Below are 25,777 nucleotides of genomic sequence, written 5' to 3' on the forward strand. Positions count from 1 at the left end.
TTGAGGAGAGCCTCAGCCAGCATTTCCTCCTCACCACCTTTCATGATAAAAGCATGCTGTTGTGCAGACAGAAGTGGAGGTGTGAAGAAGCCAGAGCGGAGCTGAATGCGCTGGCCTTCAAAGCTTAATGATCTACTGACACAGATTCACTGAGCAAATACGAGCGTGATTTATATGGAGGGAGGGCGTGGAGGTTCAGGATGGAGTTTAGACTTTGCCTCAGTCGTCTGTTTATTATTCATGAGCGACTTCAAACAAGGGATGAATGTGTATGAGTGTATGAGTACATGCGTGTGTGCTTTTGTTGTGGACTGTATGGGTTCAGCTTGTATGAGGAATGATCTGATCACAGTTTCCATTTGTGTCCTGCACATCTGTCACTACTGAATACTTAAAAACATGGCTGATCTTAGACCGGCTCTGCTAGTTTTATGTTTAACAGATAGAGATGAGGATGATGTTCATCTTCTGTACTAACTCATCGCCAACATGTTTAACTTGGCGTGTTTGTGTGCGTGCGTGTGCACTTCAGCGCTCATTCATTCACAGACTTGTACTCTTGTTGTCAAAGCTGTCTTCTCTTGTCAGAAGGGTTGAAGTCAAATCTATTTTAAGCTCTGTTTGTCCTGAGCTTCATGACCAACACACACACTTACACACAGACGCGCACACACCCACACACCTACTAGGCTTTGCTCTGTCACTTCACTGCATCTTCTCCTTAGCCAGCCAGTAAACCCCGCAGCTGAATATTGCATGAGCAGCTGAGCGCTCGAGGGCCTCCGGCACACGCCTGAATAATGGCAAAGAACCGCAGCAGATTGATTATAGCGTGCGTGGTGTGACTACTTGGTCTGCCTACCATGGCAAAACTCTGGACCTTTATTGTGTATAGAAACTTACAACTTCCATATATGTATCTGTGACACTCTGTAATGAGGGTGTTAGTATCTCCTGATCAGGTACTCTAACATTGCAGTGGATAAGATTCAGCTCCTACTTGGTCGGCAGATACTTTGATCATTTCAGTTGTTGCTGCACTCATTTTTATCTTTATACACTATATGAATTTATTGTGGGACTTCACTGGATTAGGCCTCAGTCACACAGGCCAAGAGCTCTGTCATGTGGTAACCATTGGTCCAGACTGGTATTGAAATAGTAGTCAAACACTGAAATTTGGACACAAACTGGAAACCAGTAACGTTTGCCATCAGGGTAAAAGCTGGCCTTTTGAAATGTGTTGGTGTAAACTTTACTTCAAAGGCATTTGAAGCTGCTCATGAATAATAAACAGACGACTGAGGCGAAGTCTAAACTCCGTTCGGGTTTGCATCACACTTTTTCAAGTTTTACTACAGCTAAATGGAGCAAAAAGGCAAGTGTTTGCAAACAGCTGAGCGTCTTAGATGCAAACCATAAGCAAAGTCAGCAGTCACTGAAAAGCGAAGTCGAAAGGACAAATTCCCCAACAGGCTAACAAACTGAAAATGTGCTGACGCAGCGCCATGATGTTCCCAGGCATTTCTTAGATGTCATGACAGAAGCAAAGGACTCAATGGTGCATGAAAATTGTATCTGTGGTCAATTAAATACCAAATAAAATAAGACACTTTGCACTCTGTGGGTAAAACAAGAAATCCATATTTCTTTGGTGGGAAGGCATGCAAACATTGGAAAGAAACTTTCTTTTTACAAGTCGTTCCACAGCACAAGTGACAGGCTGCATCTTTGCAGCATGCTAGTACAGCACAAGCTGGGGGTTTCCTCAATCCTACTAATAAGTTTTGACAACATCCATTACCCTCTTATCTCTCCGACTGCGGCTGTCAATCTTCATGCGGGGATGGAGGATGTTTTCTTTCCTAACCATTTGTCATTGCATGAAAACTAGTGACTTTCTTAAATCACTGCACTGATGTTTTCATGCTTTACTGTATACATTTAAGCGTGACTAAATGTTATTATGAGCCCGAGTGGGAGCCCACAGGGTTTGCTCTCTGCTCTGATTCTGACATCCGGGATTAACATTACACTCTCTGAGTGAATGTGTAGTCAACGGAGACAGCTGTAAGCTTGTACAGTTGATGGTTGATGTCTGAACTAATGATGTTGTGGGTTTAGTCACTGCCAGTTCATTCCTGAAGCACCCAAAAGGTTGTCATGTCCAGTGAGACTCGCTTTAGTGTCTCCAACAACCTGCCAGATGCTTCTCAATGTGCCAGAAACTTTGCTGTATGTCAGTTTGTGTGAGAACTTGTTTGTGCACTCATTAAAAGCGAATACACACTTTAAAAGGGACTTGCAGTTTTTAATACATAATAACTTACTTATTTCATTTTAAGCTGGTATGCGCTTTATTTCTGAAGTTAGGTAACCACTGGACCTGTGGTAGAAAATTTACATAGTCGTCGACTACACACAATCACTGACTTTGAATAGTTCGTTAGATCTTCTGTCTCTTTAGCTTCAGCTCCATCTGACAGTCTTTATCAGCCACTACATGGCTCTCTTCTCTGGGATGGTGGATCACTTCATCTCCCTTAGACCTCAGTCACACAAGCTGCGCGATCTTGATCGCTACCAGGCTGCCATTGTCACCCATCCAAGATGCCTCTTATTTCCAAACTAATCACCAAATGGTAGTGAAACCATGAACTCACACACTTGCAGGGCAACACACTCTTCTTCAATGGATAATACTTATGCAAAAGTGTGCAAGGTTTTCATGTATGCACATCTAGTTTTGTGTATATTCGATTTTTAGTGTAACTTCCTAGAATATATGCATTGTTTTCACAATTACTGAACAAATAGTTTGACTGAAGGATGCAACAAGGACGTGCAGGGGGTTGGCGTGATGGAGGAGGATGCTAGGGATAGGGTGAGGTGGAGGAAGATGATCCGCATGGTGACCTCCAAAGGGAGCAGCTGAAAGAAGAAGAAGGACTCAACAAGGCTAATAACGGACAGGAGTCAGTGGAGGTTTTCGAACTTTATAGTATTTTATGTTCTGCGGTCAGCCTTTAGTTCACCGCCTGTCGCTGCCTCATGTGCCACAGAAGCTATCCTAGCAGTAAATCCCAGAGTAGTCCCAGACTGAGCGAAAAATAACCTTTTCTTGGCAAAGTTTTATTTTTGACTTGCTGCTTTAAGTTTCCTCAAGAAGGTGCAGTAATTGAGAGTTATAGGCTGGCAGATGTCAGTGCTTGAAACCAAAACCCTGAGAAAGAGCATCTGGCTGTCAAATCTGTTTTTGCACCATCTAAAATAAGTTGTTGCATCTGTGCAAGCACTGCCCTCCTTCTCTTTCTGTCTTTGGTGTGCTTTCACTCTCATTATAAAGCTTTTCTTTTCTAGCTTTACTCTCCCCCCCTTCTCCCTCTCTCTCTCTCCTTTCTCTGGTCTCGCTGAGTATAAATTCATCCTGCCTCTCTCCCAAAATTGCAGCCTCATGCACATTTGTAAAGCTCAGAGATGTAAAAGCAGTGTTTTAGGGGGCAGCCTGGGCACTGATCCAGCTGAGGACTCCCTCCCTCCATCCTAAGGCTTCCTGGCGTCTCACCATGTGCCTCACTCTATCAGGATAATACTATCCAACAGGAGAGAAGAAAAACAAGAAGAAATTGCCTGATCATCAGTCTGAACCACTCTCTTTCTGGACTTGAATTGGTTTATAGCTTTTACAAATTAAGCATTCGGTCTCACAGCTGCTTTGGGTGATTTAAAAACTGGAGCTGATTCATCTTTGAGGGGAAACAGCAGACAGACACTAACATGGCAATTAACAAAGGTCAGAGTTTACATACAGTCGTCCATAACCTGAAACATGACTCATGTCATGCTTCCATAGTGGTGAACTTTATTATAGAGAAAGAAACTGTCAAATCTGAAGAAGAAGATCAAGTGAATAAGGTCCCAGTTACACAGGGGTAAAGACCAGTCTGCAACCATTTGGCAACTGGTGGTCGTGGAGGGAAGAATCAGTATTCCCCGACTGGTTGTGAATGGTTGCTGGGAATTGAGGGTACTTGCTGTGAAATTTATTGCTAAAGCCTTACTCATAGACTGGTCAGTGAACTGGCCAACTGAGTCTGATCGTATGGAGATTTATATGAAAATCATAAAGAATACACGAGAAGCTCAGATGACACCGCTTTGGAGATTGTTTTCAATTCTCTGTTTCACTTCAGCTCTTTGTACATAATAATTTAGCTCTTCTTTGTGGTTGGCTGATAGACCAACAACAGGGAAGCAAGAGTAGCCCACAGTCCAGTTGTCTGTGACACTGCCCCCTGGTGGCAGTAAACAGCTACAACATGTAAACGCCAGAAAAGCTGAACCTACCTGCTGCAACTAATTTATAATTAAAATGACTTCACAATAAGAGCTTCGCTGGTAGTGATGAGAAATGGTTGGAGGGAGGTTTGTTCTTTTTTTTGAATGAAGGATGGATATTGAACTTTCAGTTCTTAGCATTGACTTAAACCTGAGGTAGGCAGAAATATTCCAAATATTGTACTTTAAACCGAAAGCATCTTTTTTGAAATTATATTTTTGCTAAGTCAGTTGTTAAGTCAATAATCTGAGTCTTTGCACGTAACACTGTTTAGATGAGAATAAACAAAAGTTTTTGATATTTTGTGGGGGGTTTTTCTTTGGGGGGGGAATACACACAACAACTTCAAGCGTGGTCGATCATTCCTGTCATAAATCCACCACTCTCACTCATCTTTCCTGTCTGTAATGCTCACCAACCAGAAATGTCTAGAAAATCCAAATCATCCAGTCTTGTTTACCAGCTTCAGCTTCTGACTACAGAGGCGGGTGAGGCATGCGGGGGTTGGGAGTGGGGGGGGTGATGCCTGTGGTGTTATAGAAGCTTGTGCGTGGCATGTTTACAGTAGGATGACACCAAACCCAACTGTGTGTGTGTGTACAGAGGGAATCTAAATAGCTGGAATGCAGTATTCCTCTGCGACGTATGTGTCTCAGATTTCGTTGTGAGCCTGGCAGACAGGCAGGACACTGTGTCCCCTGTGACCGCTGCTGCTTCTTCTCTCTTTGATTTCACAGCACGCTAACAGATCTGCTTTCAGTATTTACACTGTATTGTGCATGTACCATATGCTGCAGTATGTATAATCCCAGTGCCCTCAGTGACAGTAACCCACCAATCAGCCGCTGCATGTCTGACTTCAGAGTGTGACAGGTGCGAGACGCATCCTCGTCAAATCTAACGCTTAACTTTTGAAAGGATGTGATGAAGTGGCCGCCTCGCCTCATCGGAGAGGAGACGCAGATGTGTGAACAGACCAGTCGTGCTGTTGGGGAGATGAACAAGCAGCAATTACAATCGCACCCTAAATGTTTATTTCAGGCACACAGGCATTTAAAAAAGGATTGCATCTTATGAAGTCTGCCATTTTCTCACAGATGTGTGGCTAATAATAAAGGATTGATTTTCTTTCTGTAAGATGCTGGAAGAAACATTAGCTCATTCACAACAACTTTGTAAGCAGGTGGGACCACTTAAGATTAAAGACTGTAACTATAACTTTAATGAAGGTTTAGGTTCGACTTGTCAGCAACTCAAATCTCTAACCCACTTCATATAAAAGTTTAAAATGACTCAAAATGTGTTAAAAATCAAAAAATATACGGACGAGGGATTCAGAGAATCCATCTTCAATCCATTTGCTGCTGCTCATCCAGATCTGGGTCACAGAGGCAAGAGGTTTAAGCAGAAAGGCCCAGACTTACCTCTCCTGGGTCACCTCCTCCAGCTAAGTACGAGAGATGTAATCACTCCAGCAATTTCTGGGTCTTCCCCAGGACCTCTTCCCGGTAGGACATGGCTGAAACAAACAGGAGGCATTCCTTGTCAGATTTCCGAACTCTTCTCCTTGTCGCTAAGGGGGAACCCAGACCCCATTTAAAGGAAGCTTGTATCTGTTTGTTTGTATCTGTGATCTCACTCTTTTGGTCATTATCCAGAGTTCATGACCAGGTGAAGGTAGGGATGTAAATTGGCCGGCAAATCGCCACCTTTCACGTTCAGCTCTTTATCACAAAAGATTGTTAGAGCGTGCGCAACACTGCCAACGGTGGACCAGTTCATTCCTCAGTCTCACGCTCAACTCATGAGCAAGCGTGGGAATCCTGACCCAGAGTGGACACTCCACTTTTTTCCCAGCTGAGAATCACAACCACAGACTCGGAGCTCCAGTGTGAGCTGGAGGCCATGACTCGATTAAGCGAAAAAGTAGAGACGAGGTGCTGAGACCACCAAATCTGAAGCCCTCCACCCCACAGCTGCACCTCGAAAGTCTGTCGATAAAAGTTCTGAACAGTATCTGCGACCTACTCAAAGAAAATAAAACATAAAAATAGTTTTTTTTCCCATAAGTTTTTACTTTATTAATACTCTTTGCACAGATTTGTTCACCGTTTACATTTTTTCCCTGCAAATAACATACAGCTGTCCATTGCTGAGGTTCTTATACACTTAAACATGATTATTCAGTCCAAACAAGCTCCTTTTGTTACCTGTTAGACTGCAGATTGACTTGTTGAGTGGTTTGAGTGGATGTTTTTTTTTTTCTTCCGAAATTATTTTAGTTTTAATACGATCGCACAGGTGGTACTTATGTGTCAGAGAAAGAAAAGCGAATTGGAGCGATCTTCAACCATTTTCTTTCATCGTTGATGGAAAGTGCTGCTCTTAATGTTGTTACTAACTTTAAAAAAATGCATTTTCAGCAGACTGTTTTTATTACGCTGCCCTGTATTTGTGTGTCAGGAATTGACTGTCATTATGCTTTAAGAGGTTGTATTTATTAGGATCGAAATGTTATGTATTTGCACTGTCGGAAAAAGTATTTTTCTGGAATATCAAATAAAAAAATTAATAATAAAACACATCTTTTTTTGATGTAGGGTTGGATTTGACCTATGAGCTATGATTTTTTTTTTTTTTAGTTTTTGCCCCCATCACTGCCCTAACACAAAGACTAGATATATAGGTCGTTATCCTTGAGTCTCGCTGAGATTACAATCTCTCTTTCAAGAGGGCCTTGGACATAAGAACATAACAAAAAAAGAAAAGCACCTGAACCGATAGTCAGTTCAGACAAGTGACCGCAAACATGCAAATCATGTGCAGTAACAGATCATTACAAGAGCATTAACCAGACATTAAAAGTAGTCAAACCGACCCAAAGGCACAGACTGGTTACATTCTCGAATGTAACCAGTTCTGACAATTTCAGCTCTTTCTGTAGATTATTCCAAGAAATTGGGTCCACGTATTTAAAAGCAGGGTTTTTTTTGTAAAGCACAATGATGGGCAGCATCCAAACTCTCTAGGGACTGGTGAGGTGATTGATAAATTCTTAATAAAAAAATAATGGTAAAAATAAAAGCCTGCAGTGATCAAGCCCTTGAATGGTTTGGCTCTCTTTGCCATTTGAGAAAAACATGATTTACCTTCATTTAACACCAACTCAAGTAGAGTTAAATGAGATGGAACAACATCCATAGATCCAGATAATTCCGTCAGGGAAGTTCAAGTGTAGCTCTCAAACAATAACGGTTAAATAAGGAGAGTTCACTTTAAAGAAGTGAGGTGGAGATGAGAGTTTGAAAGGGAGAATGACCAAGAGCACAGATTTAAACGACACAGAGTGGTGGCTGATTGGCTCTAAGAAGGAAGGCAAGAAGGTGATTGGACAACAGTAATGGTGTCAGTGTCTTCCTTGTGGAAATGATAAGAAAGCAACAAAACAAAAACTGAATAAAATAAATGGTAAACAATAAAAATCAGTTAGTTGTCTTGGAAGATAGTCATGACCAAGCTGTGAGTCTCTTGCACTGAGCAGGAACTTCCAGTAATAATAATTCTAATAATAATGATAATAATAATATATTTAATTTGTTGGCACCTTAAAAAAAACGACATATGGACACGTGTAGAACATTTCTCAAAACCTGTTTAATTTTTAATAATTAATGAGGCATTTCTTTCTGTGTGTAGTGCGTAGTTTCCTGCATTATTAGACACACAAAACAGATGCTGCACCTTCCCAGACTGTGGTTGGTAAGCCTTGTTAAGCCTGTGTCGGTGCAGACTCGCTGTTTGATGGTTAAGTAACACTTCCACAGAACTACTTGGTTTTAAAGAGCACTTAATTTGGTGGATCCTCCACTCAAAGCACAGAGTGAGTGTGTGGAGGGAGAGGCTCCAGGGGCCGGATTGGAATTGGGCCACAGGGAGGTTTAATGTTCCACAGGTGAACTTAATCAGACACTAACAATGGGAAGAAAACAACAGAGCCACACGAGGCAGTACCCTTAAAAAAAATGAAGCGTAAACCGTGGGTCCCTCCCATGTGACATTTTTGGTCTCTGACAGGTGAAAGGTGTGCGGTTGGTGCATCCGACAGTTGCCTTTCTTAAACTGCACACAGCATTCTCCAGCTGAGGAGTTGTGTTGGTGATTGCAGACTTCTTTCTCAATGAGTCATAAAGCTGGAGATGGGTTGAGTGTGACTAACTGAACGAGAGAGGGAGAGCATGATTACCTTAATGAAAGAAGGATGGGCTGACACAAGAGGACGTGGATTTTCCAGAATCCCGGGAGACGTGAGAATGTAGGTCAATCTAGCCCTGTGACATGCAGCATTTGTACACAGGGAGGAAAATCAACACTGCACGAGAGGCTGGGACAGGCAGGGACCTGGCCGTGATGTTCTCTAGCACATACGGTCGTATTTATGCCAGACCGGAGAATATCGAAAACAGTCAGATTTCCATTTGTTCCTAATCACAAAGAAAAATGTACCGACTGCAAAAAACCCCAAACAACTGCCATTGAAACAGTGTTCAGGACCTTTGGTCAGAAAGGACTGTGCAGAGGTAGATGGCAAACGAGTGAAAGGACAGGGGAGCGACATTTCTCCCTACTTCAGAATCAAATCTTTGGAGGGCTTCCACATTAAAACCAGATTTTAATACCAATAAAATATTAGTTATAGCTCATATTCCTAAATAAACTCGCATTTCATCCCTTTCAGCAAACATGAGTCGGAGATCATGGGACCCTCTCACTCCAGGGCCGGTTGGTAGGTTGGAGAATTAACAGGAGAATTACTGTAATCGGACTACAGAGCGCACCTGATTAAAAGCCGCATGCTCTAATTTTAGAAAGAAAATCAATTTTGTACTTGCACTGGATTTTAAGCTGTATGCGTTTCACTCGTAATATGAGATATTTACACAGAAATGTTACACGTGAGGATTTTTAACGTTTAATTTAATCCGTAAGGTAACATAAACGTGGTAACATAAACGTTATGGTAACATACAAAAATACATACTGCAAATGCTTTTTTTCCTCGAACAGCGCCTGTAACACGGCTACCTTTAAGTATACGTACGTATCAGTAACACACAATTACGTAGCTTATGGTTTTTTACGGAACAGTGCACAAACATTACGTCTCTTAACAACCGGTAAAAATATATACCGTATATATACTACTTATCAATTTTCTTGGTCGTTACCAGGCAAAATGTTTTTGGCCGCATGAAAAAAAAATGCATTAGCCGCACGTCAGTATAAGCCGCAGTGTTCACAGTGTGGGGAAAAGTAGCGGCTTGTGACCTGAAAACTACGGTAGGCCTACACGTTGTCTTGCTTCTTGTATTCTCTCGAAAGCTGTGTAATTACCAGAAAATAATACATAAATCCATAGCCAGGGTGGTACCATGGATGAAACACCCAAAAAGGGGAAAAAGAGGAAAAAAATAAGAAAAAATGTTGTTGTTTTTTAATTGTTGCTACACACATACAGCAAGTTTGAACATGGAAAGTCACTGCGGCAGTGAAACGAGTGAGACATTAACACAATGCAGCTGAGCTCACATCGCAGAACAGTTATAATTTACAACAGGGTTCCACCGCAGCGGGTAGAAACCTTTCCTGTTCATGGTTAATAACCACCTAAAACTTCTCCAGCTGGCTTAGACACATTAGCCCATTGCAAACAAACAAGGCTGAAACCCTGATATCATCTCCTCGGTCAAAAAAGTCATTATACGACAGCAAAAACTGAACCATAGACAGACGGATGTTATTTGCACGTAGAATGGAGGTCAGGTCAGAACGTTTTTTACAACGCCTGAAATATAGATCACATTTTTCTTTAAATAAACATTTTTAGTTTTTTTTTTTAATCATTTCACACATTTAAATTCTATTTTATTTTTATCTGATTGCTTGGACTCTTGCAATCATCCCCTCTGTGCCTGTGATGTCTGAATCGTTTTGGAAAAGCTGCTAGAAAATTATTTGTGTGCAAACTTTCTCTTACTAGCAGGTGTAACAGTGAGGTCTATGCGCCCCTCCCATAGCCTGGTTCCTTCCCACTGTCACCAAGTGGTTGCTCATAGGTGTCGTCTGTATTATTGTAGGCTCTTTATCTTGCAATATTAAGTGTCTTGAGGCGTCTGTTGTTGTGATAAAAATTGAATTGAATAATATCCTCTGTGTTTTGAACACTGTCCTCATACTGCACATTGTGTCTTCAGCTAAAAGCTCTGTGGGAATCTTTTTCCTGCAAAAATATAATTTTTATGCCTGTCAAACTGTTACATTTTGCATTTTCTTCACACATATTCATACTAAAAAATGAAAACAAGTGGTGTATTTTGGTAAAAGGTTGCTAATAACAAAGTGTCTAAACATTTAACATCTAAACATGCAGTTTAAAATATTTTGTGTTGACACAACACAAGTTAGGTGTAGTCTTTATGCTTTAATGAGTCACATGTCAGGGTTAAATGATTTCGTTTGACCTTTGAAAACGTCAGGCACAAGGACTGAAAACCTTCGAAAGACCTTCATGAAGCCTGGAGAACTATTGATCAAGACCACTTTAGTATAATATGAGAAAGTCTGACTCCCTGGAAGTGAAATATAAGGATTTGTGCACAGAACTGCAAGTGCTTAAAAAATTAAATAAATGGATACCAATTATCTATAAATAGATAAATGGTTGAAACAGTCAAAAACCTATTGAACAGTACATAAAGTTACATGAATTACTCTGTAAATATAATGTACTGTTCTCCCTCCAAACTGCAGCAATAAAAATCCAAACTTTGACTTTTCAGCTGATTCAGTTGTGGTAGCATTGGTTTAATATGAAATCAGATGGATACATTTGAAGCATGATGGGTGTTGGAGCTTATCAGACAGGCCCGTGGGAGCATATCTAACAAAAATAGTTGGGAGTTACATGTTTGGATAACATTCTGCACCAAGACAGGATAAACCTCAGTGTAGCATCTGGTCACACTTTGTCCAATATTAGTTTTTTCCAAGTTTTTTGTAGATACTGGTACTTTCAGGATGTGTCAGTTTCCAAACAGATTTACTTTGATAAACATGCAACATAGGACACATAAATGCTGTAGTGAAATATATGATATCAGCTGTTCGCTTAAGCCTTTCACAGTGCTGGCTGTACTCATAGAAATGTCAGACCAGGAGAAGTGCATCAGTATGACACACATCAAACTGGCTCTTAATGCATTCCAGCCTGCAAAGCAGCGAGCACTCAAAATCATTGCTTACGCACACGCTCGCATGGTCTGCACTCTACTTTATTCATAACTAATGGCTGCCTGTTAACCTACATTAGACGCAGAGAAACAAAACAATTCCCTGGCAGGCCGGAAAATTCATGCTGCAAACTAAAGTGTCTGAATTAAAAAGGATTATCAGAGACTGTCCAACTGCCACTGCCATCAGTTTGTTTCCCATCAGTCCTGGGTTCATGCTTGCGCAGCTGTCGCATGTTTGGCTCGGTCTGCCTGCATGGAGCGGGCTAATGCACCAACTTTGCAGGCAGAAAATTTAAGACCCATGCACTTTATCTCCATCTAAAGATCATTAATTACCCTCCTGTATACAAGCAAACGGATACAGCATGCTTCCTCTGTGTCTTGAGAGCTCAGTAGTACATTGAACAACAGCCAAACTGCAGGTGAAACGCTTTTAAGTGTTGCTAATAAAAAAATGCTGCTTTATGCTGCAGAGGCAAGTCGTTCCCTTTGGCTCCCAGCTGTGAGTTAAATACTCATTTTATTAGTGAGGAAAGAATCCCAAACACGGATCAAATCCACACGCTGAGTAAAGACAGCTGACAAGTGTGGCTTCTTCTTTCCACCGCCGCCTGTAGATTCTCAAATATGATAAAACCTGAACAATTAATGGAATTAGAGTGTAATGAGATTATTTTTTATTAATAAATACTACCCTGGAGAATAACCCCAGATCAGATTTCAGTTTCTGAGGAAAAGACTGCGTTGTGAACTGGAAAGGAAAGGTTTTGTGGTACAATTTGGTGCAGTCTGCTTCGCTGGCTCAGCCAGCCTGAGGTTGGAGTGCTGAAGGTGTAGAAGAGCTGCAGCTATAGTGCTTTGTGCAGCTTTGAAATCCTTCTTTCTGCTCAGCCCTGAAGTGTGAACATTACAAGGCTGGCTCAAGTCCATTATCAGTTCGACACATTCAGAAATTGGATTTTCTCTTAGTGATTGAAAGATGCAGAAAGCATGACACGGCCTGTGTCGTGTGATGAGATTGACTGGCTTGTTATTTAAGAGTGAATTTGTGTTTCACCATAAAAAATTTCTGCACTGATGGGGAAAAATGATTCTCCACCGCTCCTCTAAGAAAAATATTGAGTTCTCTCCAAGCTTTTAATAAAAAAGCATACTGCTATATGGTAAACCCTTTACTTTGTCATTTGCTTCATGGTCTAAGACTCAGTTTCTACAAAAGCAGCATGTGGTACATTATTGTTGAAGCTGGATTGTATTGTATTAGCTTACACGTTGTATTAGCTTACACGAAGGCAGAGTACCCACTGTCTTGTAGAACCCACCAGACCCCTGAGATTGTTTCACTCATGAAATCAGAAATCTGATATTGTTACCTAATTCCTATATCATGCTCTACCATCTATTTTAAGTGCCTTGGTGTGTGGGTGGAATGTGGGGCAAAAGGGCAGGAAGTCACAGTGTGAAATAGGAAATCTCATTATCGATGCAGTTTGCTGCTCAATGCTGCAGAGCTCCCAGTGTCCAGTTGCTCAATTCACACTATTAACAGAAGGTGAAAATCCAGGAGTTGAAACTGAACCTCAAGTCTCTGCTGTTGTGCTCTTCCCTTGCCTCCGTGAGTGTGCTTTTTTTTTAAAAGAATTTAGTTTTAAAATGATTCCTTAAAAGAAATTATAGATTTTATTTCACTGAATCCATAACACAATTATTTCTATCTTGAGATGCGGTTCTGAACACATAATAGAGCGGGACTCGGTGAAAGCAATGACACAGAAAAAGTCAGATACATTATGAAAGGAGCAGCTGGGGTTAGGACGGCTTGCAAAGTGGCTTGCAGAGCCTTTAAAAAAAAAGGGAGAGATACTTCTCTGAGCTGATCTGCCACGTTTGTACTTAACTTGTCTTTTGCCTGTTTAAGCTAATGCTGTGCTCGACTAAAGAAACAAAACATCAGCTTTCATTTAAATTCCAGTAAAATTTAAATGCTTTCCCGTGTAAAGATGCCAATATGCAGCTGCGTCTATTAATAAAATGCAACCTAGCTCCTTTTTGAAAGTTGCAAAGTGCTGTATATTCAGTTGTATAGTATTTGTTAGAGTTGTGCTTGAGAATTTTGTAAAAATTCTGAGTAACCTCAGTGTTTGCTGGCTTGTTGTTAAGTTATTTATAGTCTCGATTAAGGAGAAGAAGCTGGTTGATGAGCACCAGAACAGCAGTGACCCCCTGTTTCCATCCAAGGGGTCTGTGTGAGATGAAGGATTACAAATACCCCAGTATTTGGAAAAAGTAGAAGCCCTCTGCGAGAAGGGTTGAAGTCATTCCTTTCTCAGATGACTGAGGTCTTTTAATATCTGCTGGGCGATTTTCTGGATGTTTTATTAGTCTGTGGAGATCCTCTATGCTGTGGAGTGCTGGGCCAGCAGTCAGAGCAGCACACACCAGCAGACTGATCCTCAGTGCCAGTAATGTTGTGGGTGTGGAGCTTGACTGTGATGGCAGAGTCAGAAAGGAGCATGCTGTGCAAATTACAGACAGTATTGGACAATCCTTCACACCCTTTCCATAAAGTGCTGACCAGTTACTGGAGGATGTTCAGCCAAAACTCATTCCACCACAGAGTGGCAGTCACAGAAAACTAGCAATCACCTCCATAAATTAACTGAGCATTTCCCCAGAGCGTACACATGAAAGGAGTCATGCTGGCAGCATCTGATCAATCACAGTTATGTGTAAGTTCACTGGCAGAAGAGCAGCTGATGTTACAAATGAAGTAAAAAAAAACTATACGAAGAGATTAAACACATAATACAGACTGAAAGCGACACAGCTGCTGCAGACAATGAAGAAGAGCTGGGGTGAGAGGAAGAGTGTGCAGTAGTTTGTGTAAATGACCTTTAAATTTGGTAAATATTTTTTACGATTGTTTGAAAGGCACTTCGGTTTTATTTTGAAATCCATGCTTTTATTTTGAAACAGGAAACTGGCACAAAACCGTTAAAGGGCTGTTAGTAACGTTTCTTTTAGGATATGATAAATAGTGTGCCTTAAAGTGAAAAATATGTACGTTTACTTTGCCAATTAGTACCTGGCTGACAGTGGCACAAGGTTTGTTAATGTTTTCTTTAACGGAATAAGTTACATGCAATCAAAATGTCGTTTAATAGAGTTTATGTTGTTAACCTTGACCTTAGTGAGGTGATATAATGAATTGAGTGATGTAAATTTGATGTATATGCTATATGTGAGCAGGAGAAATTTGTTTCCTTTGATGTTATGGTATTAATATTGCTGGTTTTGTTTTGCTCCTAGCTCTTACGGTGTCTTCACTGAATGTTTCAATAAAAACATTTCCAATAAAACCTCTGTGAAGCATCAGTATAAGAGACCATCATTCAGCCAGGGATGCTACAGTTTGACATTAAGAGTGCTGAATGAATGAGTGAGCAATTTAAGTGCTTTGGTCAGTGAGACTGGAGAAGAGATGCCAACTGCCTAAGTTAACAGACTTATCAAGATCACAGCCTTATCTTTAAATGACAGGAGAATCTGATGGATTATAAATTGAGGATTTCATTAAACTAATGTCTAAAGGACAGTTTTAGTTTTTATTCTTTTGATTGCAGCCCTGAGAGCAATAAAAGATAAATATCAAATAGACTACACTTTAATTCTGTGTGCAAATTGGGTATAAGATCAGCACCTGGAAATAGGTACTCTGTTTTAGGATGACATGTTAATGCTTAGAGGAGTGGGTGGTAAAATCCATCTGTACTATCCACACACAGAAGTCAGAAAGATCCTCCAGGATATTTAATAATTTTCAATTAAATGTTATAAAGTTCATAGATACGTATCAGCCAGAACCTTCTTCAAGGACAAGATTTACAACTATACAAACAGAGCAGTTATAGAGTACTGAGATAGATACTGCACATATCTTGAATAAGACATTGTCATGGCAACAATAGATGCAAACTGAGCAATGTAGCTAAAACGATGGTATTACACTAAGTGGTTTTAACATCTTTCCATCTGAAAATGTGATTTTCTGTCCACTATGCAGTATCAGGGTCTTTATCCTGTTATTTTGCTCCTTTATTCTTTTTTTAACAGGGTAGGTTCAGTGATCCAAATGAAAAAGTTCATGATTCATAATAGACACATTTCAGGACATTTCTTGTAGTGTGTGGTATCAATATGATTCTGTCCTGTTTCACCAGTGAATGGTGTTTATTTTCAGTGACACCAAAACAAATTCCTGTCGGAGTGTTGCTGTTGGCAGAAGAAGCAAATGTGATGGTGCTATCACAGCACCACACTGGGCCCGATGCTAATTCCCTCTGCCAGAGCATCTGTGCCGAGCTTGGCCACTGGATCGGGATTTGGCAGGCAACGCTCGAGGCAGCAGGCCGTGTGTTTCTTAAGGCCGGAGTCTCCCCTGGGGTGACAGAGAGGGGACAGAACAGGGAACAGGTTTCTTTGCTCCAGCGCCAGCAGCACGGCTGTGTGTGAGCACGAGTGTCGATGTGTGCACTCACTTGCGGGAGATGGCGAAGTGGTGGGAACGCCTTCGAGTTCAATGCAGAGTGAAAAAGGCAGCAGCTGCTGAGTGAAACGCCAGCACTGTGCATTGTTGTCATATATTGTTCTTTGGAACAGTGAAGCTGTTCAGGCTGAGTCGGATACTCCTCACGGCCTCACCAACTTTTACAGCCTTCAAGCAAACTAATGGAAGCTTCCTGGAGTTATGTTATTGGTAAAACCACTGTATTAATATTAATTATCAATTAACATTATTAAGTCCGGTGCAATTGTCGATTTTCTTTATGTCTTTACAACATATGACATTCAGAAATTATAAAAATGACGTCTATCGTTTTTCCTTGTTAGCATCAATGACCAGTAACTTTTCACTTGGAAGCTTCCCTCTGAAAGGGCAATTATCAGATCATGATTTACAATATGTTACAGTGCTTCACTGTTAAAGGCTTCCTGAGAGTCTGTGCACTGCACAGAAACAGAGCTATTAACCTTTTTAGTCCTGGCTTCATACTCAACTGAATGAAATTATGCACTTAACATTCAAGGCTGAGCTGACGACAGTTTCTCCTGCCCATACGTCACAGTGTTATAGCACAGAATGGGATTGCATAATGTAAAAATGGCCCAATTAACACTAAAGTGGACAAAGTGAATGGTAACGTTTACGTCTTCATTTAGATTTACTGCTTGACATCTTAAGTGCTGCATTTTTGTTGGCTTTGTAGTAATAGGTTTGCAGTTTCAGGCCTAAGAAGATGCCCGCTCCAGTCTTTCTTTTCTGTCTTTTTGTTTAGTTTTGTTCTGCGATGGGGGGAAAACATGGATGAGCAGAACATCAGACATATGTAGGCGGTACCACAGATGTCTCGTACCAGGCTACATGGAGTTTGCTCAGGCAGAGATGGGAATTATGCGAAAATAAATACAATACATTTTCTTAGGAACAACACAATGTTGTCATATAGTATCTAACGTATAGAGCAAAAGTCATTAACCACCCCTCATTTTTATCATTTCTTTGATTGAATCTCTGAAAACTATCAAAGATAACAGCTTGACAGACAGAAAATATTATTATTTCAAAAGCACGGTGATTCCAAAAGAAGTATTAGTCAAAAGCTTGGCATATGTTTGTAGAGTGTGCAGGGTGACTTTAAATTTTTAATGAAACTGGACAAGTGGAGGAAAAAAGAAGTGGCAGACAAACAAAAAAACTATCTGCAGCAGGTGAACGGTATCTAAAAGTCATGTCCTTAAGAAACAGAAAATAAAAACCACAGGACTCAAAAGGGATGCTGTCAACAAGAAGCCATTCTTAAGGTAGGGAAAGGGGGGGAACGGTCGATTAATGCCAAATTATAACAGAACAGTTTTTGCCTTATATACTGTATTTCCACATGTGTTAGCACATTTTAATACATATTGCACCTATTTCCCGTTTTTATCCCAAAATATAAAGAAATGGGGGTTGTCCAAGTATTTGCATAGTACTGTATATAGATGGGTATATTTGGTACACTTTTTTCAGATTCGATGCAATCCAATGCAACAGCTGTGCAATAGATTCTACATTTGCAAAGCTTATACATTTTCACTCCACTGCTTAGTGAAAGGGCCAAAAATGTGACCACTGTTACTCAGCGAAGAAAGTCAAACAAACGTCAGAGGGTTGTTTGACCAGTCGTGTGATATCAGTGGTTGACTTTAGTTCCATTAAGTAGATTTGACCCCAATGCTGCAAAATAGGACAAAAAAGCCAAATGTGCAGTCTGTGCAGCAGGTATCATTCAGCTGTCAGTGCCTACTCAAATCAACATCTAGACACCTATAGCATAGCTCAGACAGATGCTGTTGTTGGCTTGGGACCAATGGGAACAGGGTAGAATACAAAACAGGAGTACAAGAATGCTGCATATTGTCTGTGTGTGAGGCAGCTCGCACACAATGCGAGCCTTCATTTGGTTTGCTTCCATTGTGCCTGGGATTTCTTGGGTCCTGTCTCAGCTGAAGAACAGAAAAGTCTTCATTCAGCCTGCTAGGGCTTCTTCAGACCTGCCATTGTCGTGGCATCTCGTCTCTCTGTCGCAGTGTTTTCCTTTCCCTCGAGGATGATTGATACCTCTCCGCTGCAGAGACACGACTTTATAATTGTCGCTCAGCAGACTGTGCGGTTTGGAAGCTTCTGACTGATACCGGTGCCGCCTCACCTCTTCGTTTCCTGTTCTCAAAATAGGAAAGTCAGAGAGGATTGAGATTACTTACAAGGTCAATGAGGCTGTCTTGCTAAACGATACTGAATATGGTTGATGGTTTAATAATGCAGCCGCCTTGGACTTTCACTCAGACATTTCTCTCTTCCGTGCCTCCCATGGCTGTTTTAACCAACAAAACTTGGTGAATAGCTACTTTTACTCCTGAATGCACCCGAATAATTTAGGAGTGATGTCATTCGAAGTAGCAGCACTGTGAACACACTGTTTAATTTTGCCGTAAAAAGGAGAGCCAGATGATAAATGGTTGACCTCCAGACTGAGCCTGCTCTGAATGATTTAGTCAAAGCAGCCAAAGTGCCTCGAAAGAATGGCTCCTTTAGGGGGAAAAAACACAGACACACACACACACAAAACTTTTCTTCTTCTTACGTTTTCTGAGGAAGTGCCTGAAAAAAGTCGTGACAGGCTTGTTAAAGCAGCCCCCCCTCCTCAACACACACCACCCTAACAATGCTACCCCGCCACTGTTCTCCTTCACTGTTGCTCTTCTGCTCTACTGGTTGATGACGACTAAGAGGATTTAGCTCAGCCTGCTGCAAAACCCTTGGTTCCCTTCAAGTTAGACTAAGAAGTGTAGGAAAATGTTCGTGTGAACTTCACTTTCAGTTAGATGGGATTTTCTTTTGTCGTTATTCTGAACGGAGATCACTTTTAGGTGCTCACGGGCCACTTCTGGTCACATGTTTGATTGCAACCTCGAAATTAATTAAAAAGCCAAAGTTCCTAAATGTGAATATTTGGTTGACACTTGGATCAAATAGAAGAGTAAGGGGCTCATAATACCCGCTATCCGGCTTACATCAAAATAATATCACATTAGCTGTTATAAGCCGCCGTGTCTGCCGGTCGTGCACGTCTCGATTTCAGACAAATTTTACCCAAAGCAAAGACATACTTTTGCAACACCTCCCTCTGCATAATCTGTGAATCCCCGAGTTTCTGTACTGATATGTCATTAAATCTGTGGTAAAAATCAACATGATCATACACTTGTGTCTAATGTACACTGTATATAATGGCAGCTAATCCCCCACTCTAGAAAGCGACAGCTCTAAGAAGACTTATTAATATTTGCAGGAGTGCCTATTATGCAGGAGATGTCCATTAAAGTCACAGTTAAAGAGTTCTAAAAGAAAAATGTCAACAGAAGTTTAAATGAAAGTCTTTCTGGCAACATGGCCTAAAGGCAGTTTTTTTTTTTCTTCTTCTCTTCTACTAAATGTGTCAATGCTACAACCCACAAACGTTTCTACAGAGTCTCAGGAGGTAGAGTGGGTCGGTGGCTCGATCACGCCGGCAGCATCTTTGGGCAAAATACAGAGGATCCTTTCTGTTTCGAAAATGGGAAATTTTTGAAACGTGTTCAAACAAACATGGAAAAACAGTGTGACATTATTTTTCTGTGTTCATAAACCTATTAGTTTTGGCACGATCCCCAACACCACTGGGTCCAATGTAGCCCCAAACAATGACAGAGCTTCGACCAGACATTCACGGTCTCTCCTGACCTCCTCCACACACATATTGATAACAATTAATAGGTCAGGAGAGTTAAAATTTGGATTCAAAAGACCTGTTTCCATCATTGGAGTCCACTTCTTGTGTAATCTGGCATACGTCAGCCATAAAAATAGCTACTTGAAAGCCACTGAGACAATTTCTGATGAGGCTTTATTGAACACTAGCTGGATCAACTGAAGGGCGGGATGAATCTTGCACGTCTTGTGTTAAGTCTTTACTGGATTTTTTCCTATTCCTTTAATGACATGAATATTAGATACTGTTCATTTGCTGGAGATAGCTCTTTGGGAATCATCTTAGTGCAAAAATCTTATTTTTATGCCTGTCAAACTGTGTTATGTGTTGCATTTTTTTTAATAGTTAGGTGCAGTTTTTATGCTTGAATGAGTCACAGGTTATACGACTGATCTGAAAATAAGATAAAAAGCAGCCGGTGTTCAAAGAAAAACTTTGATAGACCATCAGAAAGCCTGGGGAACTATAAATTACAAGAAAATCTGACTCCATGGATGGAAACCTGAAGAAGTAAAGGGTGGCTCGAGACCTTTGCGCAGTTCTGTACGTGTTCTGTGCAATTGTTGGCCGTCATCTCTTTTCCTGAGCGTGTTTAGTAAACTCACCATCTGGGTTGTTGTGAATGACTCATGTGTTTGTGCTTATTAAAAACACCCCAGCAGTACTAAACTAAACATGTTTTCCTGCCTTCATCTCTTTCTGCGTGTCTGTGTTTAGATTGTGCAGTCTGACCCTGAAGAAGCTGGTCGTCATGAGGGAACTTGATAAAGAGCTGATTTCTGTGGTCATAGCAGTAAAAATCCAGGTACGCTCTACATACAGTTATAAACACAACACAACAGAATGTGGTTTGTGTGTCCTGGTTGAGGTAGTCATGTTGATTGATCTCATTTTGGTCATTTAAAGAAATGTTTTGTTTTAAATGGTAGTACGCATCATTTTAGGTCCTTCATATGCACACTCTATAAAGTGTTGCAAAGTAAGTAGCAGCTTTCAGAGAGAGTGCATACTTTCAGCATATAGTGCTCATTAAATGAAACACCAAAGGGTTAGTATTTTTTAAATTATTTAAATATTCATGTGTGTTTTTGCAGGGCTCCAAACGGATTTTAAGGTCCCATGAGATTGTGCTGCCACCCAGTGGGTCTGTGGAGACTGATCTGGCTCTCACCTTCTCGCTGCAGGTAAAGGAGAAAAAAAAAAAAATCATCACCTTAAAAAAAACAACAATGAGAAAACTCAAACATATGTTCCCAAATAAACCATATGGGAACAGGTCTTAACTCTGCATTTGTTCTTCTTCTCCGAGGTAACATCTGACATTGTTAACTATGCGTGGGATGAGGTTTATTGCCATAGTTGCCATGGTAACACAGTTCCATTATAGATCATTTTGAGTATTGTAAGAAATGAAGAAATGTATTTTCCGCAGTGCTGAAAGCATGTATTAGTCTTTGAGCGTGCACAGATATTAAGCCTGGCAACAACAAAATCTGCATCAATTTGTGCACGCACACGCGTTCACTACAAGCTGGAGGCTGAGGCAAACTTTAATGGCGTGTCTCTGGACTATTTTCAGTCAGCTCGGTTTCAAAAACAAACCCACAGGGTGATGAAGAGGCAGATTAGGCGACTTTTAATTGAGGATGTTTGAATTGCTCGTAATGCAGTAATTAGCATTTGTCATTTTAAGTGAACAGTTCATCAGTTTATGATTATGTGCAGCTGACTCGAAGGAAAACTACAGCACCTCTCTAATGAAGGAACTGTCCCGCAGTGCTCCAGTTTGCCTCGCTGATGGTTTCGAACACCAGTGCTGGCTTTTTCTATGTATTTGTTTTTGTTTTTTTGTCTTTTTATGGACTTTGAGTGAAATATAGAATATCAACAGACCTTTGCTCAAATCTATACTCCAAGCTGTGGGTCCAAGTATGAATGAGTAACTTACACTTTTTCCTCCTTGTTTTCCTGTTTCTCTCACACTCAGTACCCACACTTCTTAAAGCGGGAAGGAAACAAGCTGCAGATCATGCTCCAGCGGCGGAAAAGATACAAGAACCGAACCATTTTAGGCTACAAGACTCTCGCGATTGGATCTATCGATATGTCAGAGGTACAGTCTTGCCCTGCATATATGCTCATGTTCTTCGCCTCAAGTGTTAACAGTGGGTTCAGGAGCTCTGCTGCACTTGTGTTCTGAAGACTCTCTTTAATAGCAGAAAAGTGCCGGTCATTTTTCTACCATCGTGCCAAAACACTTAAAACACTTAAAAATGAGTAATAATTGAAAGCCTTAAATTATCCTTAACATGTCCCTCTGTGTGGATACAGTTCTTTTTTTCCCCCGTTTCAACCCAGATTATGATTTTTATTAAATAAATACACATTTTATTGTTGTTCAAATTAGAGGCTTATAAGTTCTAATAAAAGTATCTTCTGAATTAGGGCTCATAACCCAAAGAGATGTTGGGCAGCTTTTTGTGCTCATCCAAAAACCAAGTGACTGATTATGAGCCCTTGGCACAGACTTGTAAAAGATCCTGTCCTATATAGACTCTCAAACTTAAAGAAACACACAGCGACCTCAAATCTCAAACCACAAGTCAAGCTGTTGGTGTTGTTGTTGCGTTGGTTGTCTGTGGTCATTCTCTTTGCAGTGGTTTGGCTTTTACTTTAATAAATTTTGTGTCTTTGTTGTTTGCAAGTCATTTTGTGCATTGTGTTGTTGTTTGTAGGCATTTTTTAGTTTCTTTTTGTGTTTATGGTGAGAATTTATAGTCAGTTTTGGATTTCTTAGCAGTTTTTTTTAAATAATTTTGAGTTTCTTTGCTGCTGCTTTGAATTATGCTGAGGCTGAGTACAGTAATATATCATATCTTTGTCATGCCTTGTACCTCGTTGTGGTAGTGAACAGCTGCTTCACAGACTCTGTACTGAATGTTGTCCAGCAGGCCTGTTTTTTTCCCCCCATCTTTTCAAAATCCAAATAAAAAGAAGGTAACTTCTCTTTGCAAATTTTCTGTAACCACCATGAAGAAAATTGACAGTTTAATAGCAATAACACAGGTTTAATGCATTTATTCTCTTATACTTTTAGTAGATGAATCTTTTATGTTTTAGGTGCAGTTCCATGATCTTTGCATAAGATATTAAGCATTTGTAAAATCATCAAACATATGTACAGCGGCATCAGAAAGACGCTAAAAATGGAGGAAAAAATAGAAACAGGCTTTTTGTGTTTTAAGAAAACCTTGAAGACACAAATGAATGGCTTGATTTCACTGCACATGATGCTGATCCACCAAGCAGTTCCCATTTGGCTGACAAAGCTCAGCGGAGCTTATTAAGGTCACATCCCGGCAGCTGAGAGAAGGATAAAAAAAGCATTAATGCAGCTGAGATTGGGGGGGGAAAAGAAGAAGCACAGAGCTGTACTGACTCGAAAGAAAGAAACAGTCCCTACAGTTTCAGCTAAAGGATTTAAATCTGTGAACAAAACCTACCACATAGGATACAGTGTAAGCTGCTGCAAGGGGATGTATGCAGTCTCGTGAGACTGTTGGAACAGAAAGGATCGGTCTGATTTTCAGCAGTATTGTCCTTAAGTGACCTGGGTTTGTTCTCTGCTTAGGTGCTGTGGAAGAAGGCATTTGACCTTCAGCTGTTTGTGTGAAGCCTCTTAGGTAGTGTAGTACCTGCAGGAGGTGACTGAACTGGGCATTTCCTCTCTCGCTCATGATGTTTGGCCTCTCGCAGGTGATGCAGCACCCGACAGAGGGAGGCCAGGTTCTGCCTCTCTGCAGCAACCAGAAAGACATGCTTGGAAAAGTGGCAGAGATCTGGATCTTTTCCCTGTCCAGTCAGCCAATAGACCATGAGGAGGCAGCCCTGCAGGGGGGACAGAAGATCAAATGCTCTGGTATGCTTTGCTTCTCATTACCCCTGATGCTCTGAGGCAAAAACAGCGTGACGCCATCACAATCACCTAATATGCTTGATGAGTTAAACAGAGTGGCGTTTCACAGGGTTTAGAGTGTTTTTTTCCCCCACTTCTCTTTCTCTAATCACCATGAAAGCAATAAAATCCAGGTAGCATGCAACATCATGCATATATTTAGAAACTGGCTGGTTGTCAAATTTTAAAGGGGTCATCGAAAAATGTATGAAGCATCTTCTACACTCAGTCTTTAATCTGCCTGCTGTCTCCAGATAACTACTCAGAAGAAGAGTACGAGAGCTTCTCCTCAGAGCAGGAGGCCAGCGATGACGCCGTGCAGCCACAGGTGATTTTATTTATTTGTTTATTTTTAAAGGCTTTTGCAGTTTGGGGGGATAACATGTTTTACATTATTCAGGTCAGTCTGTATTCTCTCTGTATTGGTTTAAACATGTGTCCTTCATGTTTTCAGGATCTCGAGGATGACGAGTATGACGTGAGAAAACCAAAGAAGCAAAGGAGGTCGATTGTAAGGACTCCCTCCATCACCAGAGTAAGAGATGTGAAACAGCAACTGCAGATCTACTCTGAACATCCTGCCTGCAGGGAAACAAAGCTTTCTCTGTGACAGTGAATGTGTGGTTAATTCTCCATCCAACCACAGCGTGACAACTTAAATTTTAAGAGTTTGGCCTGATGAAGAAAGCCGTGTTAATTAGAGAGCTTTAGATTAATTTTGTCGCCATTTTCACCTTTCTGCACTCTAACAGCTTAACCAAGGTTAATTGGCTTCTCTTGTAAAGATAATTTAGTTTCTTTCTTTATCTTGGCACGTGTCCTGAACCGCAAAAAAATTATTCCAGATTCTGTTGAAGCTCTGTTGCTGCACTGGGCCTGGGAGTCCAGTTGACTCGTGGGTTTTACTTTTCATTTGTTTATACCTGAGGTAAAACTACTACATAGTGCAAGAAGGTTCTGGATGCAGAAAACTGCTATAAAAAAAGCGCCACACCTATAAATTAGCTGCTTTTCAACAAACCTAAACAGCAGATGATGGATGTTATAAGGCTCAGCAAGCCAGAGCAGCAGATGAAAGCCTCAGAAAGCAGATGGAGGATGATGTTGCTTGATTATTGATTTACATGAGCACACACTGCAAAATCGATACCCGGCCAACACTGCAAATGTATCTACTGCTGGTAAAATTACTAAGTTGGGCTCAGCTGTTTTTTGTACTGGCCGAAGTAATTCAGAACTAGGTCACAATCTGACTTGCGGTTCTGCGTTTGTTCTCCTGTGTTTTAGCAGCAGAACTTTAAGCAGCGTGTGGTGGCTCTTCTGAAGAGGTTCAGAGTTTCAGATGAGGTGAGTGTCACTGTCTTGCGTTGGTCTGGTCGTCTGACTGTGGAGCTGCAGAGCCATCGGATATGTGATGTTTTTGTATTTGTGAAGGTGTTGGACTCGGAGCAAGATCCTGCAGAGCCACCTCCCGATGTGGAGGAGGAGGATGTGGACCTGGACAGCGTGGAGTTTGAGAACCCCAGCGACAGCGGCCCAGACATGGATGATGACGACAGCGTCCTCAGCACGCCGAAACCTAAACTCAAGTGAGTGACATACTTATCCATGGTGTTCATGGATTTCCTGCTGGTTAGACTACATGGACTGTATATAGCTTCTGTATGTAGCTTCTGGTCTTTCTAATCGCCAGCAGGGGGCAGTCCTCTTGTTGCAGACATATCTTTTATTGTATATAAATCTGTAAGAAAAGCACCTTTTGCTCACTTTAATCTGTGACCTCAATTGAGTTTATGTTCTCCTTTGTACGGTGGCCCTGAGAGGCCAAAAGGACTGCAACTTA

At 41.0% G+C, this 25,777-nt stretch overlaps 1 protein-coding gene across 4 annotated transcripts in view; it reads left to right on the forward strand.

The window, feature by feature from the left end:
- The window catches only part of pacs2 (phosphofurin acidic cluster sorting protein 2), a 63,630-nt gene that overhangs the window by 18,683 nt on the left and 19,170 nt on the right, over positions 1-25,777 (forward strand). For 3 of the 4 annotated variants that reach the window (XM_086274010.1, XM_086274007.1, XM_086274009.1), the window contains exons 2-9: positions 20,697-20,784; positions 21,074-21,163; positions 21,967-22,092; positions 23,736-23,898; positions 24,189-24,262; positions 24,389-24,469; positions 25,222-25,281; positions 25,369-25,523. In XM_086274010.1, the coding sequence (XP_086130136.1) occupies positions 20,697-20,784; positions 21,074-21,163; positions 21,967-22,092; positions 23,736-23,898; positions 24,189-24,262; positions 24,389-24,469; positions 25,222-25,281; positions 25,369-25,523 (837 nt within the window). The remainder of the gene's footprint in view (positions 1-20,696; positions 20,785-21,073; positions 21,164-21,966; positions 22,093-23,735; positions 23,899-24,188; positions 24,263-24,388; positions 24,470-25,221; positions 25,282-25,368; positions 25,524-25,777) is intronic. The other variant, XM_086274008.1, reaches the window with a different exon arrangement.

Source organism: Aulonocara sp. 'chitande type north' Nkhata Bay, linkage group LG19 (assembly GCF_057382095.1).
Source record: "Aulonocara sp. 'chitande type north' Nkhata Bay isolate Kocher_YH1m ecotype deep benthic linkage group LG19, A_spYH_male_GT1.1, whole genome shotgun sequence".
Classification (NCBI taxonomy): domain Eukaryota; kingdom Metazoa; phylum Chordata; class Actinopteri; order Cichliformes; family Cichlidae; genus Aulonocara; species Aulonocara sp. 'chitande type north' Nkhata Bay.